We start from the raw sequence: 26,247 nt of genomic DNA on the forward strand, positions 1-26,247 counted from the left end.
ATTGAAGGCGTGTAAGGAGATATTCAGGGAGGCCTAAATAAAGTATGTTGGCATAGTCCAGCCTAGAGCCGATCAGAGCCTGTACCGTAATCCTCCTGTGGGCATGAGATAGAAAAGGAAGAAATTTCCTGAGGGTTCGTAGGAGGCCTAAACACTGTCCGACTACACTAAGAATCTGGAGTTTAAGGGTCAGGCCATTATCAATTTTTACGCCCAGATTTTTCGCCGTAGAAGTGGCAATGATGGAGGGTACATATCGGTAGGCTATTACGATTTCCAGTTGGCATCAGGGGAACAGCCGAAGAAAAGAATCTCTGACTTATCAGAGTTACATCTTAGGTGGTTCAGTTGGAACCATGAAAAAACAGCCTCGAGGCAGCTCATGATGGTATCACCGGCGAAGTCTGTGTTCTTATCGCAGGTGAAAAGAAGCTGCATACCGTCGGCGTAGGATACAATTCGGGCTCCGTGAGATTCCACCAAATCGCCAAGGGAGACATATAAATATTAAAAAGAGTGGGGCTCAAGACCGAACCCTGTGGGACTCCCACATCCAGCGAAGGAATTGGAGCAGAGAAAGGGGGGGCCCAAATCGATTGTAGGCGACCAGATAAGAAATACTCAAACCAGTTGAACACCGTCCCTCTCAGACCAATCTCCTGGAGTCTTGAAAGAAGACGGCTGTGAGGGACGGTATCGAAGGCTGCAGAGAGATCGAGTAGAACCAACATCGCCGTCCCTCCACTGTCCAGAACCTCTTTTATAGACTCAGTGACTTCCAGTAGAGCAGCCTCTGTGCTTAGGTTCGGGCGAAACCCGGATTGACTGTGATGGAGAATATCTCGGGTTCCAAGGAAGTTCGAGAGAGTAGAGTGGACATGTTTTTCCACAATTTTAGCAAAGGCAGGGAGTAGTGAAATTGGTCTGTAATTAGAGTGTACAAGGGGGTCCAAATTAGGTTTTTTCAATAGCGGAAGGATGTGAGCCATTTTCCATGGACTGGGAACAATGCCGGTTTCAAGAGAGGCATTGAGGACCGGATTGATAATATGTGCCATCTTGGCCAAGAACTTTGCGGGGCAAGGATCTGACGGAGAACCTAACTTTAATTTAGATAACAGATCCAGTGACATTTGTGGGGATAAAGGAGGAAAAAGTGAGAGCGTGTGGCTCTCCGGGAGAGAATGAATCGCGGAGAGATTTGAGCCAAAGTCTCTTGGAGAATCAGTTGGCACAGAGGAGGCCTGAATACTTATGATCTTATTAGCAAATAAACTAGCCAGTTGTTTGATCCATAGCTCTGTGGGTGAGAATTTAGAAATTAAAGAAGCAGGGGAGGTAAATTCCTTGACTATTATGAAAATGTCTTTGCTAATATTAGCTGCAGATTAGATTCTTTTGGAGAAGTGAGATTTTTTCCTCTATGACAATAGCCTTATGATATCCTTTGATAAGTTCCTTATATATCTCTTTTGTTCGGACATCGTAGCTTTTGCACCACGCTCTTTCGGCTGTCTTACAGAGCCTTCTGCTCTCATGGAGCGCAGGGGAGAACCAAGGTGCCGGAGCACGCAAATTTCTTTTAGACCGGATAGAGAGAGGCGCTATCTCGTCAAGACGCTGTGTGAGCCATGACAGAAAAAGAACTAAGTCGCTAGCCAGCTCACCTGTGAGCTGGCAAGGGTGCATAGCAAAAGATTGCTCTTCTCCCAGCAACAACGACCAGCACCAGGTAATTAGGCCATACAAGGTTGCAAGCTCGTATGGAGGAACAGGCACAATTGCTGCTGCTGCCGCTTTACAATCACTGCATATGAAAGCACTAGTAGAGATGCTGCCGGGAGATGGTTTGCAGCGATAGTGGTGGTGCCCTTGAATATCCCCAAGTGTGCAGACGTGTAGTTATCCGCATTCTCTAGCACTGGGGGCCGGAGCTCTGTCAGTCACGTGCCGCCTTCTTGACCAGCTCTCAAAAAGAGACCAGGCCAGATCCATCTATCTCCTTGTGTCTCCCAGAATAATGGTGCCTAGTGAGCTATACATCTATGCATTAAAGCTGGAAAAGACTGGAGCCCACCCTCATTTAACATTTCTATCCCTGTTCTACTTAGGATTCTATAAATATCTGAGGATCACTAGTTGAACTAATCAAACCATATAAAAAGCTTCCATGGCTCGGTTTTAGAAGAGTCCCAGAATAACACATTTTCACCCATCTCAGCAAGCACAGGACACAGATGCACAGAGTGAGAAGTTGGAGACACAAAGCAAGACAGCTGGATGTTGTCAAGGCACAAGAACGGGTGACACGAAGACATCAAACTATAGAGACACACTGGGGGCAATTGGACTACAATGTAAGCAGCAGGCACTTGCATTGCAACTTTAGCTCCAACGCACTCAATCTGTTGGCTTTCAGAAGGTGATCACATTGAGTACGCACTTCTGCAAACAGAGGTCACGCTGCAAAGTACTGCATGTGTGCCTTTTTATCTTAAGGGCACAGGGACACCTCAAGATAGCTAAAGCCTACAGTGGTCAATACAAGAACTTTCTAAGCTGCTATGGTCTGATACAAGCACTGTCAATCTCATTATTATGGTCAAAATAGATCAGGGTCAATAATTTCCTTCCTGGACATCACCAATCAAATCCGTTTAATATCAAGCTGTAGTTTACTATATAGCTCATCTGCATTACTCACACCAAAAATAGGCCTTCTATACTTTTTGTCATAATGTTCCATACCGTTGGCATCCCGCCCATACAAGTCAATCACCCATTTCTGGAATATCATTTCACTACCTCTCACAACAAGGGCAGCTCATTAACTGCTTAAATCAATGCAAATATTCCCACATCCACATACTGCCAACAAATCCTACTACTTTTCACAGCCATTCGAACCAGGGGCTTCCTGAGATTACGCCAGAGAAGGCAAAGGATCAGGGAAATGGCAACTTTTTCTGAAACATGTTTGAATTTAGAGGTGAATTTGAAATGGTGGGAGAGGTGTGGCACTTCAGACAGAGAAGCTGAATCCAGAGCGCAGGGCTCGAAACACGTGTCCAGGGATGGCCAACGCGACAGTGATTTTTTGCTCAAGACCCTGGCAGAGGCGCACCCGCTGATGCTTACTACATGGACCACAATGCTTTGGGGCAACGCGCTGATAGGACAAGCAGTGTGCGACCAATTGGACTTTCTTTTGTATTCAAGCTCCCTTGAGCTGGTGGGGCTGACGAGCCCGGGTTACGCACCTGCGTGCCACGAGTGGTACCGGACCTGAGGATATTTGTTGGCAGCCTATGCAGCACCCCTACCTATATGCCTATTCCCTGCTGACGAGAGGTAACAACCTCGAAACACGTGTCCAGGGATGGCCAACGCGACAGTGATTTTTTGCTCAAGACCCTGGCAGAGGCGCACCCGCTGATGCTTACTTCATGGACCACAATGCTTTGGGGCAACACGCTGATAGGACAAGCAGTGTGCGACCAATTGGACTTTCTTTTGTATTCAAGCTCCCTTGAGCTGGTGGGGCTGACGAGCCCGGGTTACGAACCTGCGTGCCACGAGTGGTACCGGACCTGAGGATATTTTTTGGCAGCCTATGCAGCACCCCTACCTATATGCCTATTCCCTGCTGACGAGAGGTAACAACCTCGAAACACGTGTCCAGGGATGGCCAACGCGACAGTGATTTTTTGCTCAAGACCCTGGAAGAGGCGCACCCGCTGATGCTTACTTCATGGACCACAATGCGTTGGGGCAACACGCTGATAGGACAAGCAGTGTGCGACCAATTGGACTTTCTTTTGTATTCAAGCTCCCTTGAGCTGGTGGGGCTGACGAGCCCGGGTTACGCACCTGCGTGCCACGAGTGGTACCGGACCTGAGGATATTTTTTGGCAGCCTATGCAGCACCCCTACCTATATGCCTATTCCCTGCTGACGAGAGGTAACAACCTCGAAACACGTGTCCAGGGATGGCCAACGCGACAGTGATTTTTTGCTCAAGACCCTGGCAGAGGCGCACCCGCTGATGCTTACTTCATGGACCACAATGCTTTGGGGCAACACGCTGATAGGACAAGCAGTGTGCGACCAATTGGACTTTCTTAAGGGTTGATATGTTCACTCTTTACAAATAGGAACTATATATTATAAACTGTGCAAAACACTTTTATTCACATATACTACTTACAATTATGACGAAATTTGCTTTCATATGGATTTGAGAGCAGTTTATCAAGTATAAACAGATAATGTTGTGTCCGTTATTTTTTCAGAGATTGTGCAGGAGAACATACCTTTACAAAGGAAAAAAACTACAATACCTTATTGATTTGACCAGTCCCACTTGTCTTACAAGAAGGTAAGTAAGCGGGCTCCAAAGGGATAAATGAAGACATTTTCTATGTTGCCTTTCCTGGCTTTTTCCTGTTAAATGCCATCATTTCAATGTGAAATATCTCTTCTGGTGACATGCAGAAATTAACTGCCTTACTCTGACCTAGGAAAACAATATCACCCTTGCTTAGCACAGTGCACCCATTCCAAAAGTTGTTGCTTGCTGTTAGGGGAATCTAGCACACCCACAGTGCTGGTACTATAGAAGTGTCTTCCTAGTAGCAATTTACACCACAACCGGTTCTGGCCACAGTCTATAATCAGAAATACACATGTACGTGATCTGCAAACAAATAAAGATTTCCTTTAAGTATATTGGGTTGAAGGATGCAGAAAAGTTCACGTCGCTGTTGTGAGCAACATGAAGAGGATTTCCTGACGGGGTCACTCTTATTTATCAACACTGGCTGGGTGGATGAGTGATTAGCTAAGGGAGGGCTGGTCTTTCCACAATTTCATCCCTAAATTGATTAATCCTGTGTTCAACTGCCCAATGCGGTGTCTTGTAAAGCAGGACTTTAGTAAGTCAGTTTAAATCTGCATTATCCAAAAAGGCCAGCGCTTTGGGGGCATTAATCCACATCAGGAAATGCACAAATCAAATATAGAGTTCTTAGGAGCGCAAAAGTCAGCACACCCACAGTGGGGAAAAATGCACTATTTGCCAAACTGCATTCTGTCATTTGCAGAAAAGCTGCATGCATTTCCTAATGGCCATATAGATTACAGGACAAGCATCCTGCAACACCGCCAAAAAAAGTTATGTCGGCAGGCACTCCTGTTCAGAGGCAGACTGCACTAAAGACCGCAGTCTAGGAATTAGTTACAAGACATGATTTGTTCCTGAGCTTTTACACTCCAGGCTTCACCCACTCCGGATTCTTCACACAAAACCTAATTGATTTGAACCAAGAATTCAACTACGAACTACAATGCTCCCTTTCTCGCGGGGATGCCAGGATGTAAGAGTTAAATGGATGCTCAGATTGGCAACGTGTATACTTTCAGCAAAAGATGTAAGCTGAAATTCCGCTACCCGCCGTTTAAACATTTGCAAGAGGAAAAAAAATGTAATACTGAATAGTCCAATTGTAACGGCAGAAGTGAAACTCAGTCTCCCTCGTCATCAGCTCCGAAAGCAATGTAATAACACTGCCTTAGTAAGTGCACAATGTCCCAGATCATCAAGTAGAATAGTGTAGGGGCACACTGAATTGAGATTCAGAGGATACTATGCTCAATTTGTAAGTGCTTACAATGAAGGTTAATATTAAAACCACGAAGATATTACAGCTAGCTGTCAGCAACTGCGCCCAGTAAGACGTGTAGATTGGTGCCCAGTCTGTTTTCACCCTAACTTGAGAATTGTTAAGAAAACAAAAGTTACACAAGTTGCACTCCATGCCCCACGCAATATTGGAAGGGGGTCTGTGTGAGAATCTCACAACTGAAAAAAAACTAAGAGACCAAATAATATGAATTGGATCTATTAGATATGAATGGGCCATTTTAGGGGAAATAAAAACCACTATATTTGACTTTGTTATTTGGCTGCTTTACTCCACTTTTACAAACACACTGTATTAAGAGACGGGTTTTAGGAATATGGAACCCACTGCTCTTGATAAGTCTCCACATGCCCCAAGTACACGACCACGTACTAAACTGTGATACATGCCCTGGTCAATTTAATGCTTGCAATAGCTTCCTCAACGTAGACATAAAAGCCACAAAAAACATGTTGCAGCCTTTAACAACATAAATTCTTAGCAAAGAAGAGGTAAACGCACCCACCAGACGCATGCCTGTCTAAAGTCACAGCAGATTATTTTAAATACTTCTTCTTACTGAACTACTTCACAATGAATCATGTACCACTGAAGAAGGTGCTGCTTAACCAGACCACAGTGGAATTATTGGTGGACCAGAGTTTTAAAACCCCTGCACAAACCCATATTTGCACAGGGGCCAAAATTCATGTTATGTGGAGTTTACTGCACCAGTGTCAACCTCAGGAGTTGGACTTTCTTAGTGCGATAAATAGCGCCAGTATTTCCAGGGCACGCAAATCATGGCCTATGTGGCCTATGTGCTACATTTTGTAGAGCTTAACGCTACCAGCCAGGTTCTTTAACTGCACTTGGTTTGTTCTCACCCAGCAACCAAGCCATAAGGAAGTAACATGATTTTTGCATGAACACAAATGTTGATGAGCTTGGCAAACATTATAAAACTCAGATCCTAGAAGTGATCCCGAGGAGCCTGCAACTGTGCTATTTTTAGCCGCTGAGAAATTGTTTGATTCTGTGGACTGGGACTTTATGATGGCAATACTGAAGTGGATAGGGGCGGGAGATGTTTTCCTACAGCTTGTTCAGGTTTTGTGGGGGAGGCCAACGGTGCAGATCAAGGTTAATGGCATCATTACTGATGCCATTAGCATCATAAGTTGCGCCTGACAGGGTTGCCCCTATCACTTTTGCTGTATGCCCTGGTATCCGAGCTTTTGGCTTACTTGTTGTGTGAATACCACTCACGCCTGTGGATTCGTATCCCTGATTATAAGCTGATCATGAATATGCAGATGATGTGCTATTATAGGTGCGAAATCCAGAGCACAACTTGACCCATATACTCCAGGAGATCTAACTTTTGCGGCGGACATTTAAGCATACAAATTAACTGGGATCAATCCCTAATATTCCCTCTCACGGCCGCTACCTCACCGGTGCAGGCATCACTACCCCTAGAAGTGCACTACAGACTCAGTGAGGTACCTGGACATACTGGTTCACAGTGGCCTCTCAGTGGTGCTAAAGGATAACTATGGCAAGGCAGTTCATAGGCTCTCAGATGCTATCAAAGGTTGGATCAAACTCCTGTTTTTGCTGAGTGAGCGCAGACCCATTATTTAGTCAGAGGTGTTGCCGCGTTTCTTCTTCCTTTTCATGAATATACCTATACTGCTCCAGACAGTCTTTTTACGTAGACAGCAGAAGTTGTTAAAATGGCTAACTTGGGCAGGCAAATAGCCGAGTATCAGCTGGGACACAGTAACACATCCCAGTACAAGAAAGAAGGCCAGAACACCCCCGATCTGGAGGCATACTACATAGCTGTGCAACGCATGTTTACTCAATACAGGTTGCATGGCCCAACTGACCTACCGCATCTGTTGCTGGAAAGGGACATTGCCTCTCTGCAGCCGCTTTCCGAGTAATTGCTAGACAAGCCGGTGCTGCATTATAGATATGTGAAATATTGCAGCATATTCCTGGAGGCGCTCATTAATCTCCCAAAAGGGTCCCTAATGTACTCCCTGCTCCTACCATTGGATTGCTGCATGTATTTCACACGGGGCAGGAGTGGGGAGCGGTGGAGGCATTTCATGGCCTGCAGCTGCTGCGCATGGGGGACTTCTTTGAGAATAAGTCTCTGAGCAGTTGGGAACAGGCAAGAGTGCCAGATGGCAGTTAAACTGCGCTAGACATGCTTCAGTATTTCTGGGTCAACCACAATATGCGAGAGCTGCTGGTTAGGAATTAAGGAAACCCCCTGGGTTGCCTGCTTTGACATTTTTGTTGCAAAATGACACTTCACAACACCTTGACACGAAACTCTACACATACTTGTGGAGCGTGCAGCAACCCGATGTCAGTAAGGCGGAGTTGGCTTGGAAGGAAGATATCAGTGTGGTCATTAAAGAAAGGTAATGGGAATACTGCTGCTCAATCATTAAGATGGTCTCCCAGAACAGCAGATATCACTTTATCCGCTTCAAATACCTCAACAGAGTATACTATGCTCCGGCCCATCTGTTCCGTTATGGCTTGTGAGATTGTCAGGGATGTCAATGTACCACGGCAGAGTCAGAGTTTGCCCGGGTGGCGAGGTATTCTCCTGGTGTTCAGTCCTATTGGGATGCAATCTTCCGTAAACTTTCCGAGATAACAGGGAAAAGATAGAGGCTACTCCTCTCCTGGCACTGTTAGGCTATGAAAAAGGAGCTCCCCAAAGTCTACGGGCGATTGGTGGCGACAGGGCTCCTCCTGGCCAAGTGAAGAATAGTCCTGCACTGGGCAAAGGGGCCACTTCCTCCGTTAAAGGAATGGTACTTGGATATGACGTATTACAACACCATGTGTTGAAAGTAGGCTGAAACCGTCAACATTATCGGCGCCCTCTTGCTCTCCTTAACCTTTTTGTGCGCGTAAAACAGCCGCCATTTTGAACACCATGGCTTCCCTGCTCCCGCCGAGAGCCAGCGCGCCTCTCTCCCACTCCTAACTTCGCCGGCATCCCCCGCATACTGACAACCCCCCCCCTGCCTGCACCTGCCGCGAATCATAAAACCCCTCTTCAGCGCTGCCCTGCCCCAGACCCTCGTCCTGTTCCCAGCGCGACACCTCCCCTCTTCCCATTTATGATCCCCGGTCCTTTGATGCAAACCCCTTTTCCCCGTGTGCCCGTTTGTCTTCCTCGTTCCCAGGCCGACACCCAGCTCTGCCGATACTGTTCCCTGCCCCTCCCCGTGCAATAGAAAGTTTCCCCCCAGCAAGGGATCCCCGGGTTGATCAAAGCCCCCCGCCCTACGAGATCCGATCAAACCCCACACACTCCGTGAATCGGCGGAATATCCAGCTGCGCGATGATCATCACCTGTTGTGAACGGGGCGGGGACTCCCACTGTAACCTTGCGTGGGAAGGGGGGATTCGGAGGATGTCTTTCCGTACATCAAAGTACCGACGAGAATGTGTTACATGCAATAAAAAGATAAACTTGTGTATAAGAGGCCAGGCCTCAGGGATGCAGTGAGAGCACCTCAGAACGATACCTTCTGTCCGTTTCGTTGTGCTCTCCTCCGGAGAGAATAAAAACCTTGTTTCCTGCCTTCCAGTCTCCAGCGCCTGCCTCTTCAATAGTTTAACTTCTTTGTGGGTTCAAGAGGCGACACCGCCGGGCAATACTTAAGGATCTTATATTCTGGTTGGTAGTGCCCCCCATTTAGTTTCTACAATTGGCGTCCCAAGCGTGGGGCCCATCAGCGACCCATGGATCCAGTGGGAGAGGTCCTGACGACAAAGTGAACGACTGCAACGATCGGGAACGCGTCTGTCCGATAGACCCTCGTCTGACAGCCGATCATCCGAACTTCACTGGTTCCGAACAGACCTCTCTCGAGTGATCTACGGTCCTGACTGGGAACCATCAGGAGTGCCGCGAGGATAACGGAGAAGAGAGGACGATCGGGCGCTGGATTCGGAAGACAGGAAACTGTCCATGCGGTCCGGGTAAGGTCGTGTAACCACGACAAGTCGCGAAATATTTGCTTGATTGCTTGTTTGTTTAAAAATACTAGTATTGCTCTTTTTATTTATTTGGAGATTCACTGTCTGCAAACGGAGAAACAACGGTCTCTCTCTTTGCAAGCAGTGGAGGATAGGTAGGGCAGCAGCCGTGCTTATTTTTTTTTCTCCCCCACTCAATAATCACTTGAAACTGAACTGTTGTTCGCAAAACTATTGTTTCCTGGAGATTCCCTGTCTGCAAACAGGGAAGAGACCACCCTTTTTGCAGATAGTGAAAAGGGTAGGTAACGCAGATCTTTGCAGACCTACTCATTCTCCCCATTGTTATTTATCGGTCTTTTTGTTATCTTGATCTATTTGGAGATTCACTGTCTGCAAACGGAGAAACAACGGGCTCTCTCTTTGCAAACAGTGGAGGATAGGTAGGGCAGCAGCCGTGCTTATTTTTTTCTCCCCCACTCAATAAACACTTGAAACTGAACTGTTGTTCGAAAAACTATTGTTTCCTGGAGATTCCCTGTCTGCAAACAGGGAAGAGACCACCCTTTTTGCAGATAGTGAAAAGGGTAGGTAACGCAGATCTTTGCGGACCTGCTCATTCTCCCCATTGTTATTTATTGGTCTTTTGTTATTTTGATCCATGAGGTATTCACTGCCTGCAAACAACGTAGAATAGAAATATTCTGTCCCGTCTTTGCACCTAGTGATAAGATAGGCAGTGCTGACTTTTTAGTCCCTCGTTACGAGCCGTCATGTCTGTCTTCTCCCCACTGATTAGTAGCCTGTTTAGCCCGGACCGCTTATTAGAGATGGACCATCCAGCCCCACTGGAAGGCACCCCTAATAAGGACATGTTCATGAAGCATGGATTGACCGCTATAGCCTATAGTAAACTATGGCATAAATATACAAAAAAGGGTCAAGAAAGTCAATGGCCCCTGATAGGATCCTTCGATGATGATAAAATAAAAACGCTAGAAACTGCCCTGGGTAAAAGCAAGACAACACCTACTATGCTTGACAGCTTCGGCATGTGGCGAAAAGAAACTGAACAACGTAAAAAGAAAACTGAGAGTAGGTTGGAAAAAGAGCTGCGAAAAGCAGCCCACCTAGCTGCTCAGAAACTAGAAAAAGAGATAAAGGAAAGAGAGAAAGCTAAACAGAAACTAGAAATGGAAACACCAAGCCAGTGTCCGGTTAGAACCCCCTCCATGCTCTACCCTGATTTACCCTCGAAACGACAAGCCAACGAGGACTTGCTGTTAGGTCCTCCTATCATCTACATGCCCCCTCCATATGCCCCTTCTCAACCCTTGGCGCAGCACACGCCACCCCCAGGTACAAACGAAGGTACCGCCACAGCATCGGCCCCAATGGCCTCTGTGCCAGCCGAACCCCTTGTATTAAAACCCGCATCAACAACAACGTTAGACGACCATGAGACTCGAGGGGCTGGCCCTGCAAGAACAAACAGACTAGACAAAGATGAGCGAGCGGGGATCGACAAAATAGCAAGGACACTGGTAGAAAGGAAGGATGATGAAGAGTACATCACAGATATGTTCAGCTCGTATACAGGGAGTCACAGACGACATTTTACCGTACGACTGTGTTATCATGTCTTGAATGCATACGAGGACCGATATCGAGACAAAGGTCCCGAGAGCCTAAGGACTCTGTACCGGAAGGTCGATATCGGGGATGAGGGCGAGTGTGATGTGTCGGACCTCCTTACGCGTACGCTTGAGGTTTTCCGCCACCTCACTGAACGAAAGCCGGGAGCAAAATCCGCAGCCTCTGTAGTGACCGAACCACCAACCGAGCAATCTAACACCATGATGCCAATACGTGAGGCTGCCCCTTACTGGGTTCCTCCTAGGGGTACAGGGACTCACGATGATGCAAACAACCAAGATGCGAAGGGAAGGGTAGTGTACAACTGGGTCTACCAGCCGTGGGACCGGCAAGAGATACTGACATTCCGGAAATCTCTACCCGACCTACGTAAAAACCCCACTGCCTTCTATACTGAATTGGGTACAGCCCTGGGTTCAACGATCATGACCCTGGCTGACATCGACTTGTTCTTCGGGTTATGTCTACCAGCTGATGTGTGGAAGCAAATCCGGAAAGTCGACCACCTTGAGCTGTTTGGACATACCTGGTCACAACTCGATGACCTGGACAAACAACGGGGACCAGGACAAAAGCCGTTGAAATCCATTCTAGACCTCCCAGATAAAATCGTAGAGAAATTAAAAACCCTAATCCCAGAAAAGAAAGTGGACTGGTCGATAGTAACAGCCTGTCGCCAAAAACCCCAGGAGGATGTATCGGAATACTTCTCCCGGTTTGAAACGGTGTTCTCCGATTACAGCGGCCAGGACATGACCACTGCAACCGGACACCATCTGTTTGTCCAGAATTATGTTAAGGGCCTATCATCGGAAATCTCCCAGAAACTACAGGCCAGCGAGAGTAGTTGGGCAGCCTCCAAACCTACAGCGATTCTCCAAATGGCCCAATATTATGAGCATCAGAAAAATGAAAACGATAGGGCGACAGAGAAAAAGAAGAAGGACTTAAAAGAGAGGGTGATGATTGCCAAACTGCAGGGGGTGACTATAGGACGAGACCAATACCGAGGAAACTACCAGACAAACGTCCCTAAGACTACACTTCCCCAGGACCGCACTGTGACTTCCTACAGTGGACGCACAGACCTTAGAGAAGACCAGTGCGCTTTCTGCAAAGGGACTGGCCATTGGAAATCCCAGTGCCCAGTTCTTCTGGAAATGATCAGAAACAAAGACCCCAGGGATGTAGCAAATGGACCGAGACCTAAGGGACAACAACGAGGGCCCCCAAATGACGCGACTAATGACAGATCAAGCAGACCAAATACGTTCGATCGACCCCGACAGAACCAATATCAACAATCTGACTATGACGACACTCACACCTTCGCATAGGACAGCCAAGGGCGAGGGAAGGATCCAGTCGAGCTCTATGTTGACCAGCAGGGCCCTTATGTCACTGCTAAGGTCCTGGGTACCAAGTCTCCATTTCTGGTAGACACTGGCGCAACACGTAGTGCGTTATCTAAACGACTGATTCCAAGGGCACCCTTGTCTGGCTCACTCATAACATCGACAGGTTTCGATGGAACGCCCTCCACCAACCCTCTGTCTGCCCCGATTCTCTTTGACGTAGAAAACAACACCACCGACACCACGTTCTTGCTTTCCTCCAATAGCCCTGACGCCATTATGGGACTTGACTTACTGAAACACTTCCGAGCGACGATTAGGTGTTCTCAAGATGGAGTTCGAGTGTTTCTTTACGACAACCCCGTTCTGCTTAGACATTGTTCCCCCCGACACATGTTTTCCATCACCGACGTTGACGCGTCCCTGCTTGACACTCTACCTCCGTATCTGTGGGCCAAAGCGGATTCGGACGTAGGGCGTATGTTAATTGACCCAGTGCACATTACTGTCCGACCAGACGCAACACTCCCAAAACTCCCACAATATCGGATATCGCCAGAGGGCGAGAAGGCATTGGTAATGATTATCCAGTCACTGATAGACGCAGGAGTGGTAGAGGAAGTGGTTAGCAACGTTTGCAACAGCCCTATCTTGCCCATTATCAAGAAGCAGGGAGAGGGAGATGAGAAAGCATACCGTTTCATCATCGACCTCCGAGAGATCAACAAGGTGGTGGTACCCCAGTACCCTGTGGTCTCCGACATCACCACCATCCTGACCTTGATTCCATCCACTGCCACCACCTTTTCCGTCATCGACCTCAAGAACGCATTCTTCTCCATCCCCATCCACCCGGACAGCCGATATCTCTTCGGCTTTACCCTAAAAGCCCGCTCATATAGGTTCTGCCGAGCTCCTCAAGGCTACACGGAAAGCCCTAGCATCTACAGCCAGGCCCTCAAAAGACAACTAGACCAAGTCCAGTTACCCGACGGGGTGGTGTTGGTACAATATGTCGATGACATCCTTTTGGCAGCCGACACCACCCCTCTAGCGGTTACCGCCACCATTCAACTCTTGCACTTCCTTGCGGAAAATGGCCACAAGGTCTCCAAGAAGAAGTTGCAATTCTGCCTACCCCAGGTCACTTACCTAGGCCACCTTTTATCCAAAGATGGAAGAAAACTCACCCCTGATCGAATCCAAACCATTCTAGATACCCCTGTCCCAAAAACCCAGAAGCAGGTTCGCTCCCTATTAGGCCTCACCTCCTTCTGCCGACAATGGTTACCAAACTTCAGCCTCGTTGTAAAACCACTGCTTTCTCTGCTAAACAAAGACGTCCCTTTCCCACTCCCTTGGACTCCTGAGTGTCAAACTTCCTTCACAGAACTGCGAGATGCTCTTTGCTCGGCCCCTGTCCTGGGTACCCCTGATTACAGAAAGCCCTTCTCCCTTTACACTCACGAAAGGGAGGGGTGCGCTTTATCTGTCCTGACCCAGGCCATCGGCCCCAAGCAACGACCGTGCGCTTACTTCTCTGCCACTCTTGACCCTGTCGCCAGAGCCTTGCCTGCCTGCCTTCGAGCTGTAGCTGCTGCTGCAGTCTCTATCCGACAGAGTGAGGGGATTGTACTCTCGAATTCCCTCACGGTACTGGTACCCCATGCAGTCGACACCCTCCTGAACCAAACCAAGACGCAACATCTGACGAGTGCACGACTGACTGGATACGAACTGACCTTGCTTGCCCCCCATATCACCCTGAAAAGATGCACCACACTGAACCCAGCAACTCTGTTACCCTTGCCAGAGAACGATCCCAATGTGCACCCCGTACATGACTGCGTGACTCTTACGGACGAACAGACCAGGAGTAGGGTCGATCTCAGAGACACAGCTTTCCCTGACCCCGACGGGGAGTTGTGGGTGGACGGTTCTTGCATCAAACTCCCCGATGGTACCACTTCCGCTGCCTATGCAGTCACCACGGCTCGAACTGTAGTAGAAACAGCCCGCATCACCCAGCGATCTGCCCAGGCAGCGGAACTGATCGCTTTGACGCGAGCCTGCATCCTGGCAACAGGAACCACAGCGAACATTTACACTGACAGCCAGTATGCCTTCGGGGTGGTTCACCATTTTGGGCTCCTCTGGAGGGAGAGAGGATACTTGACCTCACACGGCACACCCATTTTGCACGGGGATTTAGTCTCCGCCTTAATCGAAGCTGTCCTCCTCCCCAACAAACTTGCCGTTATCAAATGCCAGGCACACAAGAAAGTAACAGACATTATTGGACAGGGAAATGCACTAGCCGACATCACCGCCCGAACGACAGCTGAAAATAGAACGACAACACATATGTACGTGACCAGGTCACAAGCAGAAAACTGGACTGACGCCAAGGACACAATTAGAGACATACAAACGACTAGCACACAACACGAATTGACTGAATGGACACGGGTGGGATTGAAAGACGATGAAGGCTGCTGGCGGACAAAAGACACGAACAGATGGTTGCTACCTGATTCGTACTTGATTCCCATATTAACCATGGCACACTCCCCTGCCCACATAGGATCAGCCCCCATGATCGAACTTGTCTCCAGGGTTTGGCACAATGACAAGATCCCAGATTCCGCCAAACGCCTGGTCCAACAATGCTTAATATGCCTGCAACACAACCCCGGGAAAGGAACTGTAGTACCCCGGGGGGGATTTGGGGTCCCAAACCACCCATTTGAAGTCCTGCAGATGGACTACATCCAGCTAGACAGATGCCAAGGCCTGAAATATGTACTAGTCGTGGTGTGCGCATTTAGCAAGTGGGTGGAAGCATATCCAACCCGTGACAACACCGCTATGGCCACTGCAAAGGTTCTGTTAAAGGAGTTTTTCCCCCGTTATGGCCTCTGCCGTGTTTTATGGAGTGATAATGGCCCCCACTTTGTAGCCAACGTTATCCAGCTCATCCTAAATGGGCTGGGTATTAAACAGAAATTCCACGCAGTCTTCCACCCTCAATCTGCTGGGCTTGTCGAACGACACAATGCCACACTAAAACTTAAACTGGCCAAAATAGTGGCTACGACGGGCCTGAAATGGCCAGACGCCCTCCCATTGGCATTGCTATCGATGCGCTCTACCCCCACCCGACATCACTTAACCCCTTATGAAGTTGTCTTCGGTCGACCCATGAGCGTCTGGTCTGCCCCGAAACCAACTTCCATTCATGACGTTCCGGATGTCCTAATGTCTGATTATCTGTACAAATTGACTGAAACTTTGTCTGTCCTTCATCAGCAGGTGCAGCAGGCCATCCCCGATGCTTCCAGGGGTCCGGGTCACGCCATCCAGCCGGGGGACTTCGTGCTGATCCGAAATTTTCAGCGATCAAAGAGTTTGGAACCCCGGTGGACGGGCCCCTGGCAAGTGCTGATCACCACTCGGACCGCACTTCGAGTGGAGGGGAAGAAACACTGGCTGCACGCTCATCACTGCAAAAAGGTCTCTCCAGCCCTGGCCACGACAGACACCGTCAACACCCAAGAAGAGCTCCTGAACCAGGACCGACCATCGTTGAACTGCTACCCTGATACTGAGACACTTGAACTTTCAAAACATCCTGATCCCACTGTGCCATCTCGAGAAGGGTATTTCCTGCGTCGAAAGGAGGGAGCTTCGGCTAAGTAGGCCACGGACTAGGTTAAAGGATCTCAGAACGGTGACCCAAACTACCAAAGGTTACCTGGAGAGAGGCTAAAACTAAGTCTGTGGTCCTGCCCACTACCGAGCACCTTGAAGACGAAGATGATGGAAGCGCCAGATAAGAAGATGATGGAAGCGCCAAATAAGAAGCCGACGGAGACAGCAGGAAATACCCACTACAGAAATCCGAGAATAGACAGACTCCATAGCTCAAAGACAATTGCACTCTTCATCGTAATCCTCCTCTGTTTTCTCCTCATGACTACGCTCTGGATTATGGAAGAACACGCACCTGCTCACGAAACATTACTAACCACTGCTCAGCCTACCACCATGAAGGAACATTATCTAATTTCGCTCTCTCCTCAACTAAGAGAGAGGCGAAAGGAGTTTTGGAACAACTCTTTCGTGCAGCTACTTCACCAGCACAATCTTGCCACCAATACCACCAACTGCTGGATCTGTGGGTTGCTACCCCATGCCACTGGACATTCAATACCATTCATCCCTTCACCCTTCTCTGTCCACGGCTCCTGCCTTGCCTGGCTGATCCTCCTGCAAGAGAGCTATACGGGCAATGCCACCTCCAGCAGAACTGCAGCACATTCTTCTCATGGGGCCGGGCGAAACAAGACAAAGACACACTTCTGCCCGCTGACTCCCAGCGACTCGATCCAAATGGACATCCCGGCCAAAGAGCGAATCGAAATGCAGGTGTTCAACAATCCAACCAGACCCACCTTCTCCTATCTGCGGAAACGAACGGCTGCCACTCTGACTGTGGCCCTGACGGTCATCAACGTCACAGGCCACATGTGTGTAGAAGGACTTGGGACACAGCTGGTGGGTCGCAGCGCTTGCCGCTTTACCAGAACTTTGGACTCCACGGATCCACCTTCCTTTGTGTCATCCCCAAACATGTATTTCATCTGCGGCACGAAGGCCTACACCTGGCTCCCCAAAGGCTGGGGGGGCACTTGCTACATCTCCTTCGTCCTTCCTCCTACTTATGTAGCCCCAGAGAATCACCACCGGCAAAAACGAGCCAAAGACATTGAACAAGCCGACTCAACAGGGGCACAGTTCCTCGATGCTATGAAAGGACTCGTCCCCCTCTGGGGCCCGATGGCAAACAGCCGTGCCATCCGACATTTGACTCAGGCAGTCGAGACAACCATGAACATCACAGCGGGCATCTTTGCCAACAACACTGCCGAGCTCCAAGCGGTCCGTTTGGTGGCTCTGCAGAACCGCCTCGTTCTAGATGTGGTTCTGGCGGACCGTGGAGGAGCATGCCGCATTATTGGGTCCAGCTGTTGTACATACATACCGGACAACTCACCCTCAGTGTACAAAGCCATCGAACATCTTCACAGACTCTCTTCGGAAGTTCACCAAGAGCAAGAAGAATGGTCGCTTGGTGGTTGGTTCTGGGACACCGTCAAAAGCTGGGGCTGGAGACTGCTCACCATTATCCTGATTCCCGTAGTTGTAATATGTGGCCTATGCTTAGGAATTCAATGTTTGCCACCTATGTGTTCTTTATGTGCGAGTTGTATTTTTCCCAAAACTGTGGACATTGGAAGCGAACATATGAGAGCATTGTATGATACCGAAGTTAGGAATTTGATGAAAATTGACATTGAGTAAGCAAGTTGGCTAGATATGTTGAAAAGGGAGGACTGTTGAAAGTAGGCTGAAACCGTCAACATTATCGGCGCCCTCTTGCTCTCCTTAACCTTTTTGTGCGCGTAAAACAGCCGCCATTTTGAACACCATGGCTTCCCTGCTCCCGCCGAGAGCCAGCGCGCCTCTCTCCCACTCCTAACTTCGCCGGCATCCCCCGCATACTGACAACCCCCCCCCTGCCTGCACCTGCCGCGAATCATAAAACCCCTCTTCAGCGCTGCCCTGCCCCAGACCCTCGTCCTGTTCCCAGCGCGACACCTCCCCTCTTCCCATTTATGATCCCCGGTCCTTTGATGCAAACCCCTTTTCCCCGTGTGCCCGTTTGTCTTCCTCGTTCCCAGGCCGACACCCAGCTCTGCCGATACTGTTCCCTGCCCCTCCCCGTGCAATAGAAAGTTTCCCCCCAGCAAGGGATCCCCGGGTTGATCAAAGCCCCCCGCCCTACGAGATCCGATCAAACCCCACACACTCCGTGAATCGGCGGAATATCCAGCTGCGCGATGATCATCACCTGTTGTGAACGGGGCGGGGACTCCCACTGTAACCTTGCGTGGGAAGGGGGGATTCGGAGGATGTCTTTCCGTACATCAAAGTACCGACGAGAATGTGTTACATGCAATAAAAAGATAAACTTGTGTATAAGAGGCCAGGCCTCAGGGATGCAGTGAGAGCACCTCAGAACGATACCTTCTGTCCGTTTCGTTGTGCTCTCCTCCGGAGAGAATAAAAACCTTGTTTCCTGCCTTCCAGTCTCCAGCGCCTGCCTCTTCAATAGTTTAACTTCTTTGTGGGTTCAAGAGGCGACACCGCCGGGCAATACTTAAGGATCTTATATTCTGGTTGGTAGTGCCCCCCATTTAGTTTCTACACATGTCTGATGCATAGAATGCTTTTAGAAGTAGGCCCTGTGATATCTGGGAACCCTATCAGGTGACTTGGCTAGAAGTGTGAATGCAGTGGAAGAGAGCCCAGAGGATACAGCACATTTGGGGGTGAGGTGTGACTTGCAGCTGGTACCTTGAGGTCTGCTCTAGACCTTAGACTGAGAGAGACATATGGGAGGAAGCTGCTACAGAGCGGGTTTGGATTGGTTGACTAGCAGGCACTCTTCTTCAGCTCTGTCTACGCTTATGTTCCCCCTCTTCAGCAGAATGAGTTGCAGAAGGAAAGGTGCCATGCCTTGTGAATCATAGCTGCTGCATGTATTGGAACGGTGTATTGACTATTGTACTATGCACATTGGAGTCATTTAATTGTTCTTTATCTGGGCCTCCGTGTATGCAACAATTTATCCTGAGCTCATATGCTCTTGATGGTTGCATTAAAATAAAGCATAAAAAAACAACTCAGAGATCCTAGCTTCTTAGCAGACACCAGCAGGAACAAACATTAACCAATGTAGTTTAGTGAGCCATGTTCCACAAACAGGCATCTGGCAGATCTTATGATTATTACTAATCGGTTCTGCTCACTTTTGTCAAATTATGGTATTTGAAACTAAACACTGGAATTATATGGTTAAATATGACATGATCAATCAGAAATTCAAAATTTTGTTTCACTATTTTTTTCATTTCCTCTAGAAATGTCTGTCACATGTTTGCTAGTTCTGACGATGACCCTTAGTGTGTGACAAGATGAACTATGCCCTGCCTCCACCTGGACTGAACCTAATGTGCTGTGATATCTTCCATCTCAGTAGTACCCGGCTGAACTCCCAACACCTTTTTAGGGCCACCCGCTGTGTCAAACCTTGAGAAGGACTTTGCAGTTTATAGGTGTAGTTTATTAGATGGAATTGCACAGGTACTCCTGTAAAGCTGATTAATACAGTTTCCTTTCGAACAAGAGGCCCACCCATAGGATTGCTACACTTTTGAAGAATTATTTTTTACAGCAGAAACCAACTGGACCTTCCTTCAACATTAACAAAATCCTTCTTCCCTCCTGGGTAGGTTACCCTTCTAATTCAATGCACTTTCTATACAGTAATAACACTCCCTCATGAACTGAAACACGCAGTGTCCATCCCCTAAAAATATTTGCCGTCACAATTTATTTCCACCAGTATGGTCTGTTGCACCAAGACGGTTGACATGTCAGGCATAATGACAACCTTCATTTGACAGAAGCATCACTGGTTATGGATCCTACAACCTATTTCCAAACCTTAAGCATGATCTTCAAGAATGTTTCTAATCACAGTCATCAATTAATTCTAACGATGGGTACTGCCCATCAATATAAGCAACTGGCCAAATACCAATATAGGAGGAGACAGTCTCCCCGTTAATTTTCATCCTGGCAGTCAGAGTAAGAGGAAAATACACCTCCAGCAATGCAATACCCCGTTCTTTCTTTGTTCAATCAGCATCTGTCTTTTATTACCATTTTATAAATCAGCATGTGTAAATGGTAACCCTACTCCATACCAGTAACATCAAGCGCTGACCACACACTTTCGCAAAAACCAGAGATCAGGAGAGGAATGACAAACATACATTTGATTTAGGACTCTTTTTTTAATTTAATTTAACTTACAGCCAAAATAGAAACATATTCAACCAAAATCAAAGGGGCGCAACGATCCACATCTGTTAAATTATCAAATTCTGAAGAAAAGTCAGATACTCTACATTATTTTATGCAAAAACCCTTATTCAACCTCAGAAGCTCCAGTTTCTTCGTAGGACGGTATCCCCATGGTGGAACCCAAGAAAGGTTACTATGAAGACATCTGGCTAACTTAGACTATCGCAAAGTTAAAAACTGTAGGTTTTCCTCGTTCGGATGTAGCGATATTGCTCAATCGTAATTTAATTCACACCTCCACCTCTTAATTACAACAAAACTAGTCCCCCTAAAACATGCCCCAATATTGACCATCAAGGTATGTACCGTAACTGCCCCCAGTGTAAGTTTGCCTTTGCCTCACATGATACCAGACACATTTCCCTGCGCCATATCAGGGGTCTTTCAATGTCACAGGACACCTCTAGAGAACGGAAGTGTCCACCATTAATTCACACCGTAACATACTAGACCACTCGTAGTACTGATCACACCCCATAACTTTCAGTGTCAAGCCTGGTGTACGTCCGAAAGCTCAGTAAAGATTTGCAATGCCACTCGTAATCACCACACACGAAAACTAAGTTCTCAATGAAACTCCACAACGTCCACCACTTCAAACCGGGTACCAATGCTGTACACGTCCACTGTGCACCCACCATCACAATCCGTGCCACTCCGTGAAGCTCCCAGGGCTCTTGCCACCCTCCGAGGCTCAGGTCATACACACCCCCAACCAGGTTAATCTGAACTACACCTCATCCTTTGAGCCTGCAAGGAAGCACCAGTCGGGGCCACGTCCTTCCTTGCCATTAAAGAATTGGGCGGTTCATTAGTACTTTACCCCCTTCTCTGTCACAATGCTCTACACGGAGATATCTGTTTTTAACTTACCGCACATAGCTGCGTTTCCGTTGGACACGAAAGAGGCGGCTGGCTGATGTGGCTTTCTATGACCGGGCAATTCACTGGCTGCGGTTATCCCTTCGCTTCCTGCTCTTGCCTTCTCCAGTTGCGCTCACGCTGAAAGCTACTTAGTATCCCTGACACCCGTGACGTCACCACGGCCCGCCCCTACTCCCAAAACACCACCCTCTCGCTGGTCACCAAGAAAGAGCTAGCGTCAGGGAGGAGGGGCGGGCCTGTGCCACCATTGGTCCGAGTCTCTTTCATTTAAGGCTACGGACTGGCGAAAAAAGGGACGGCTGGCAGTTGGGACGTGGCAGGATCTGCGCATCCTAGATGATGAGGGCTACGAAGCGGCGCGAGGGGGTGAGCCACTTCCGCGCATGCGCGCTTCCAAAAACTCGCCCTCTTTTATTGCTCTTAGGAAGTGACAATTCCTCAACAAGCACTGGCAATATCAATGGGGCTAGCTTTAAAGGAAAGTTGTATGGTAAATGTGAAGCATTACAAGTCAATAGCAAGTTTTGTGTGAAAGCATATTACTGTAGAATAATATTGGTGTATGTTAAAAGGTCATGTGACAGACAGTTTGCACTGTCAAGCTGTAATGTTCGTAGTTCTCCCACAGGACACGCAGAGACAGGTTAGTGTATGTAACTCAGGTTTATTAAATCATTACAATAGGTTGAGAGCTAAGGGCGCCGAGCGTCTAACTATGTCAAGCTCTGGTCGCCAACTGCCGTTCCTAGCGTTCGCGCCTTTCCTTTTTCCTTTACTGCGCATGCGCGCCTATCCGCTCTAGTCTAGTGCGTGCCGCGTCATCGCGTATACGCGCATAGACTAGAGCGCATACCACATATCTCCCCCCTTTAATGGAAACAAGGTTATGACGTTCCCCCCCGACAGGTTGAGTGTCCTCCAACTGTGAAAGTGTCTTGGTGGGGCACCATGGGGGGCAGCAACAAACTAGTGTCCTTCCATCTCAAAGTCTCTATAACGAGAGGGCACGATAACTGCCCTTCCGCTGCGGGTGTGTCTTACCGGCATGTTCTCTCCCTCTTCTGTCTCTCCTCGGGACACCCCAGCTTCTCTCGCATCTGCTCTCTGCTCTGCATTCGCCTGTACATCACCGCCGTCGGAGGTCCTGGCTCCCCGGACCTCCGCTTCACTGTCATCACCTGCACCTTCTTCGTGGTTGTCTGTGCCGTGCTCCGAGAGGGCTCTGGCCTCCTGGTGATTCATGCAACTCTCTCCCTCCTCAGCCTTGGGCCAGACTAATATTTTGTTGACTCTGGCCATGCGGTCTTGCGACCAGACCTTTCCGTCACTGAGGAGAGCCGCCCTACCGCGCACCTCCTTGACTTGTAGCGGCTGGCTGAATTTACTTTCGCCTTTCTTTTGCAGAGTGGGGAGTTTGATCCTAACCCACTCCCCTTCTTCCAACGCCGTTTCCTTCGTGCTGCGTCGCTTGTCATAGTGGGCTGCATAGATCTTCTGGGCCTTCTCCAGATTGTGTTGCACCACCGCTGGGGACCACTTGCTAGTGATGGTCTTCTCCCTCCATGCTACATTGTCCCGGGTGAAGGGATATCGTCCCCTTAGCACTTGGAACGGACTATACCCCACCACCGAGGGCGTTATCCGGTAGGCCCATAGCATGTTCATTACTTCCACCTCCCAGTCTTTTCCTTGCGATATGGCTGCCTGAATGGAGCCCATGAGCACCCTGTTAAACCTCTCGACCTGGCCGTTGCAAGCTGGATGGTACACAGCCGTGTGTTTCACCTCGATCCCATTCCTCTTCATGTATCTCCTCCACTTGTCCGATACAAATTGCGGTCCATTGTCACTGAGAATGGATTTGGGTATTCCCTCTCTGAGGAACACCGAGGTTAGGAACTTAAGGATCGTCTCCGTGTCCATCGACTCTTGTATGTCCACTTCCGGCCATTTGGAATACTTGTCAATTATCACACAGATGTACTTATTCACACCTCTGCTGTCCAGCACAGGCCCCAGAATGTCTATGGCCACCTCTTCCCAGGGGCCTTGCGGGGTGTCGAACTTCCCCAGAGCTGGTCTGAGTGGGCGGAGCACCTTATCCGCTCCTTGGCACTGCCCGCACTCCCGCACTTGCCTCTCAATGTGGGTATCCATTCCTGGCCACCAATACATCTGCTTGACCAACGCCTTGGTTTTCACAATGCCCAAATGCCCCTCATGGAGCAATTTCAGCAGCCTGGGTATCAGTGTCACTGGGGGCACCACTTTCTCTCCTCTGTACAAGAATATCCCCGAGTCACTCAGGGACAATTCTTCTCTTATTTCATAGAATCGTCGCACACCCTCCGTGAGCTTCTTCTTGTCCGGCCACCCCACGGTAAGGTGTTTCCTTACTTCCATCTTTTCCTCATCGAGCTCGTAAGCCGCCTGCCATTCCTGTGCACTGATCGACATTTCGTGATCCTCCATGCTGGCAACCATCTCCTCTGTGTCCGGGGTCTCACCCGGCGCCTCCTCCATTGCCGCTGCCCGGCTGAGGTAATCAGCTACCTTGTTCTGCGTTCCTGGAAGATATTCTACATCATATGTATAGTCTAGCAACTTCAAGGTCATTTTCGCTATTCTCGGGGTGGCGGTGTCATGGCCCAATGATGTCAACACTTTGATGAGTGGCTTGTGATCCGTTTGAAGTCTGAATCTCGTGCCCCATATGAACTGACGAAACTTGCTCAACGCCCACGTGACCGCCAGCATCTCCTTTTCAATTACGCTGTACCTTTGTTCCGTCGGGGACAGCGCCCGGGATGCAAAACTGATCGTTTCCTTGGCTCCATCTTCCCTTTCCTGCGCCAAGACAGCCCCCAAGCCCTTGTCGCTTGCGTCTGTTGTCACAACAGTCTTGCCGGTGGGGACATACCCTTGCAATGGGATGGCATGGCTGATACAGTCTTTAATGGACTCGAATTCGGATTGGGCTTCTGCGTCCCATTCGAATTTTGCATTGTTTCTGATTAGTTGTCTCATCCTGTACGTTCTAGTGGCAAAATGTCTGACAAACCGGCTGTAATACTCGGCCATTCCGAGGAATGACCGCACTTCCTCTTTGGTAGTTGGGGCCTTGGCGTCCCTTATCGCCTTCACATTTTGCTCTTTCGGCGAGATGCCATGCGTTCCTATCTCGTGCCCCAGGTAGGTCACAGAGCGGGACCCTATTCTACACTTACTCCATTCCGCCGTCAATCCTTTGCCTTGCAGCACTCCCAGCACTCGATGTAGTTTCTTATCGTGCTCACCTTTGTCGGAGCCCATCACTAGGATGTCGTCTTGGAAATATTGCACTCCCGAGATGTCCTTAAACAACCTGTGCATCAGCTTCTGGAACACGGCCGCAGCGGATGCTAGGCCGAACGGCATTCTCCTGAATTGGTAGCATCCAAAGGGCGTTATGAAGGCTGTGTACTTCCTACTCGACGGATGCAGTTCTATCTGGTAATACGCAGACGTCAGGTCTATGGTGGAGAAGTGGGTGATGCCTTTTGTCCTTGCCAGCATCTCCTCTATTCTAGGGAGCGGGAACCTCTCCACTATGAGGTTTTTGTTGAGCTCCCTTAGGTCCACGCAGAGTCTGACCTTGCCATTGGGCTTCTTGACCACTACCAAGGGCGATAGCCATTCCGCACTGTCCACTGGCTCGATGATGTCTTGCTCTTCTAGCTTCAGTAGTTCCTGGCGCACCGCCTCACTCGTGGACATCGGTATGTTCCGGACCTTATGCACCACTGGTACTGCTCCCTCCTTGAGGACCATTTTATGCACGAATTTGTCCAGTTTGCCAACCGTGCCCTCAAAGACCTTGGGGTATGCTGCCTTCCAGTCTTCCTCCTTCGAGAGGGGCCATTCGTCTGTTAGCAAAATCTGTTCTTTCCCCCCAGGATTGAGTATGATGCCGAGATCACCTGCGTCTCTCCATCCCAGTACCGACGGGCCTTTTTCCGCTACATACAGGGTGCACGTGGCTGACCGTCCTCTGAATTCGAACTCCAGGTCCCTGCACCCAACCAGGGGGATGGCATTCTCGGTATACGAGATGGGTCTGATGTCCGGCGGCATTAGGTCAGGTCCTATGACTGGCGCGAAGTCCTCTTCCCATATCGACCTTTGTACGATGGTCCAGGGGGACCCTGAATCCACGGCCACATGTACTTTGACGCCCCCGATGAGCATGTCGGTGCGGGGCTTATCTCTTCGCTTCCCGGACACGTCCAGCACTTGATCCTCAATGCACAGAACCAGATCATCCTCATCCAAATCGTCTTCCTCACTTACGTTGGCCGTGGCCGCATCGATGCACTTAACAGTGGACTTCGTCCCTTTCTTCCGGCAGACCTTTTCGAAGTGACCGGTCAACCCACAGAACGAGCACCTGGCGCGGAACGCGGGACAACGCCTGTCCTGGGCCGCGTGCGCTGCACTGCCGCATCTGTAGCACGCGAATTTTGTCCCCGGGCCGGAACGAGCCATCTGTTTCCCAGACCCTCTTATATCCTTCCTCGGGTCTCCGTAATTGCTTTTGGGTTTGCTGGATTGTGGTGCCTCATCAATCTTGTTGATCATCTGTCTCGGCCCACTTTCCCTTTTCGCCGCGTCTGCG

General features: G+C 49.0%; 1 protein-coding gene across 2 annotated transcripts in view; it reads right to left on the minus strand.

The window, feature by feature from the left end:
* The window catches only part of LOC144791889 (glutamine--fructose-6-phosphate aminotransferase [isomerizing] 1), a 214,894-nt gene extending 193,027 nt beyond the window's left edge, over window positions 1-21,867 (minus strand). For both annotated transcript variants that reach the window (XM_078666670.1, XM_078666669.1), the window contains exon 1: window positions 21,582-21,867. In XM_078666670.1, coding sequence (XP_078522796.1) covers window positions 21,582-21,588 — 7 coding nt within the window. In that variant the 5' untranslated portion in view covers window positions 21,589-21,867. The remainder of the gene's footprint in view (window positions 1-21,581) is intronic.
* Window positions 21,868-26,247: the final 4,380 nt, after the last annotated feature.

Source organism: Lissotriton helveticus, chromosome 11 (assembly GCF_964261635.1).
Source record: "Lissotriton helveticus chromosome 11, aLisHel1.1, whole genome shotgun sequence".
Taxonomy (NCBI): Eukaryota; Metazoa; Chordata; class Amphibia; order Caudata; family Salamandridae; genus Lissotriton; species Lissotriton helveticus.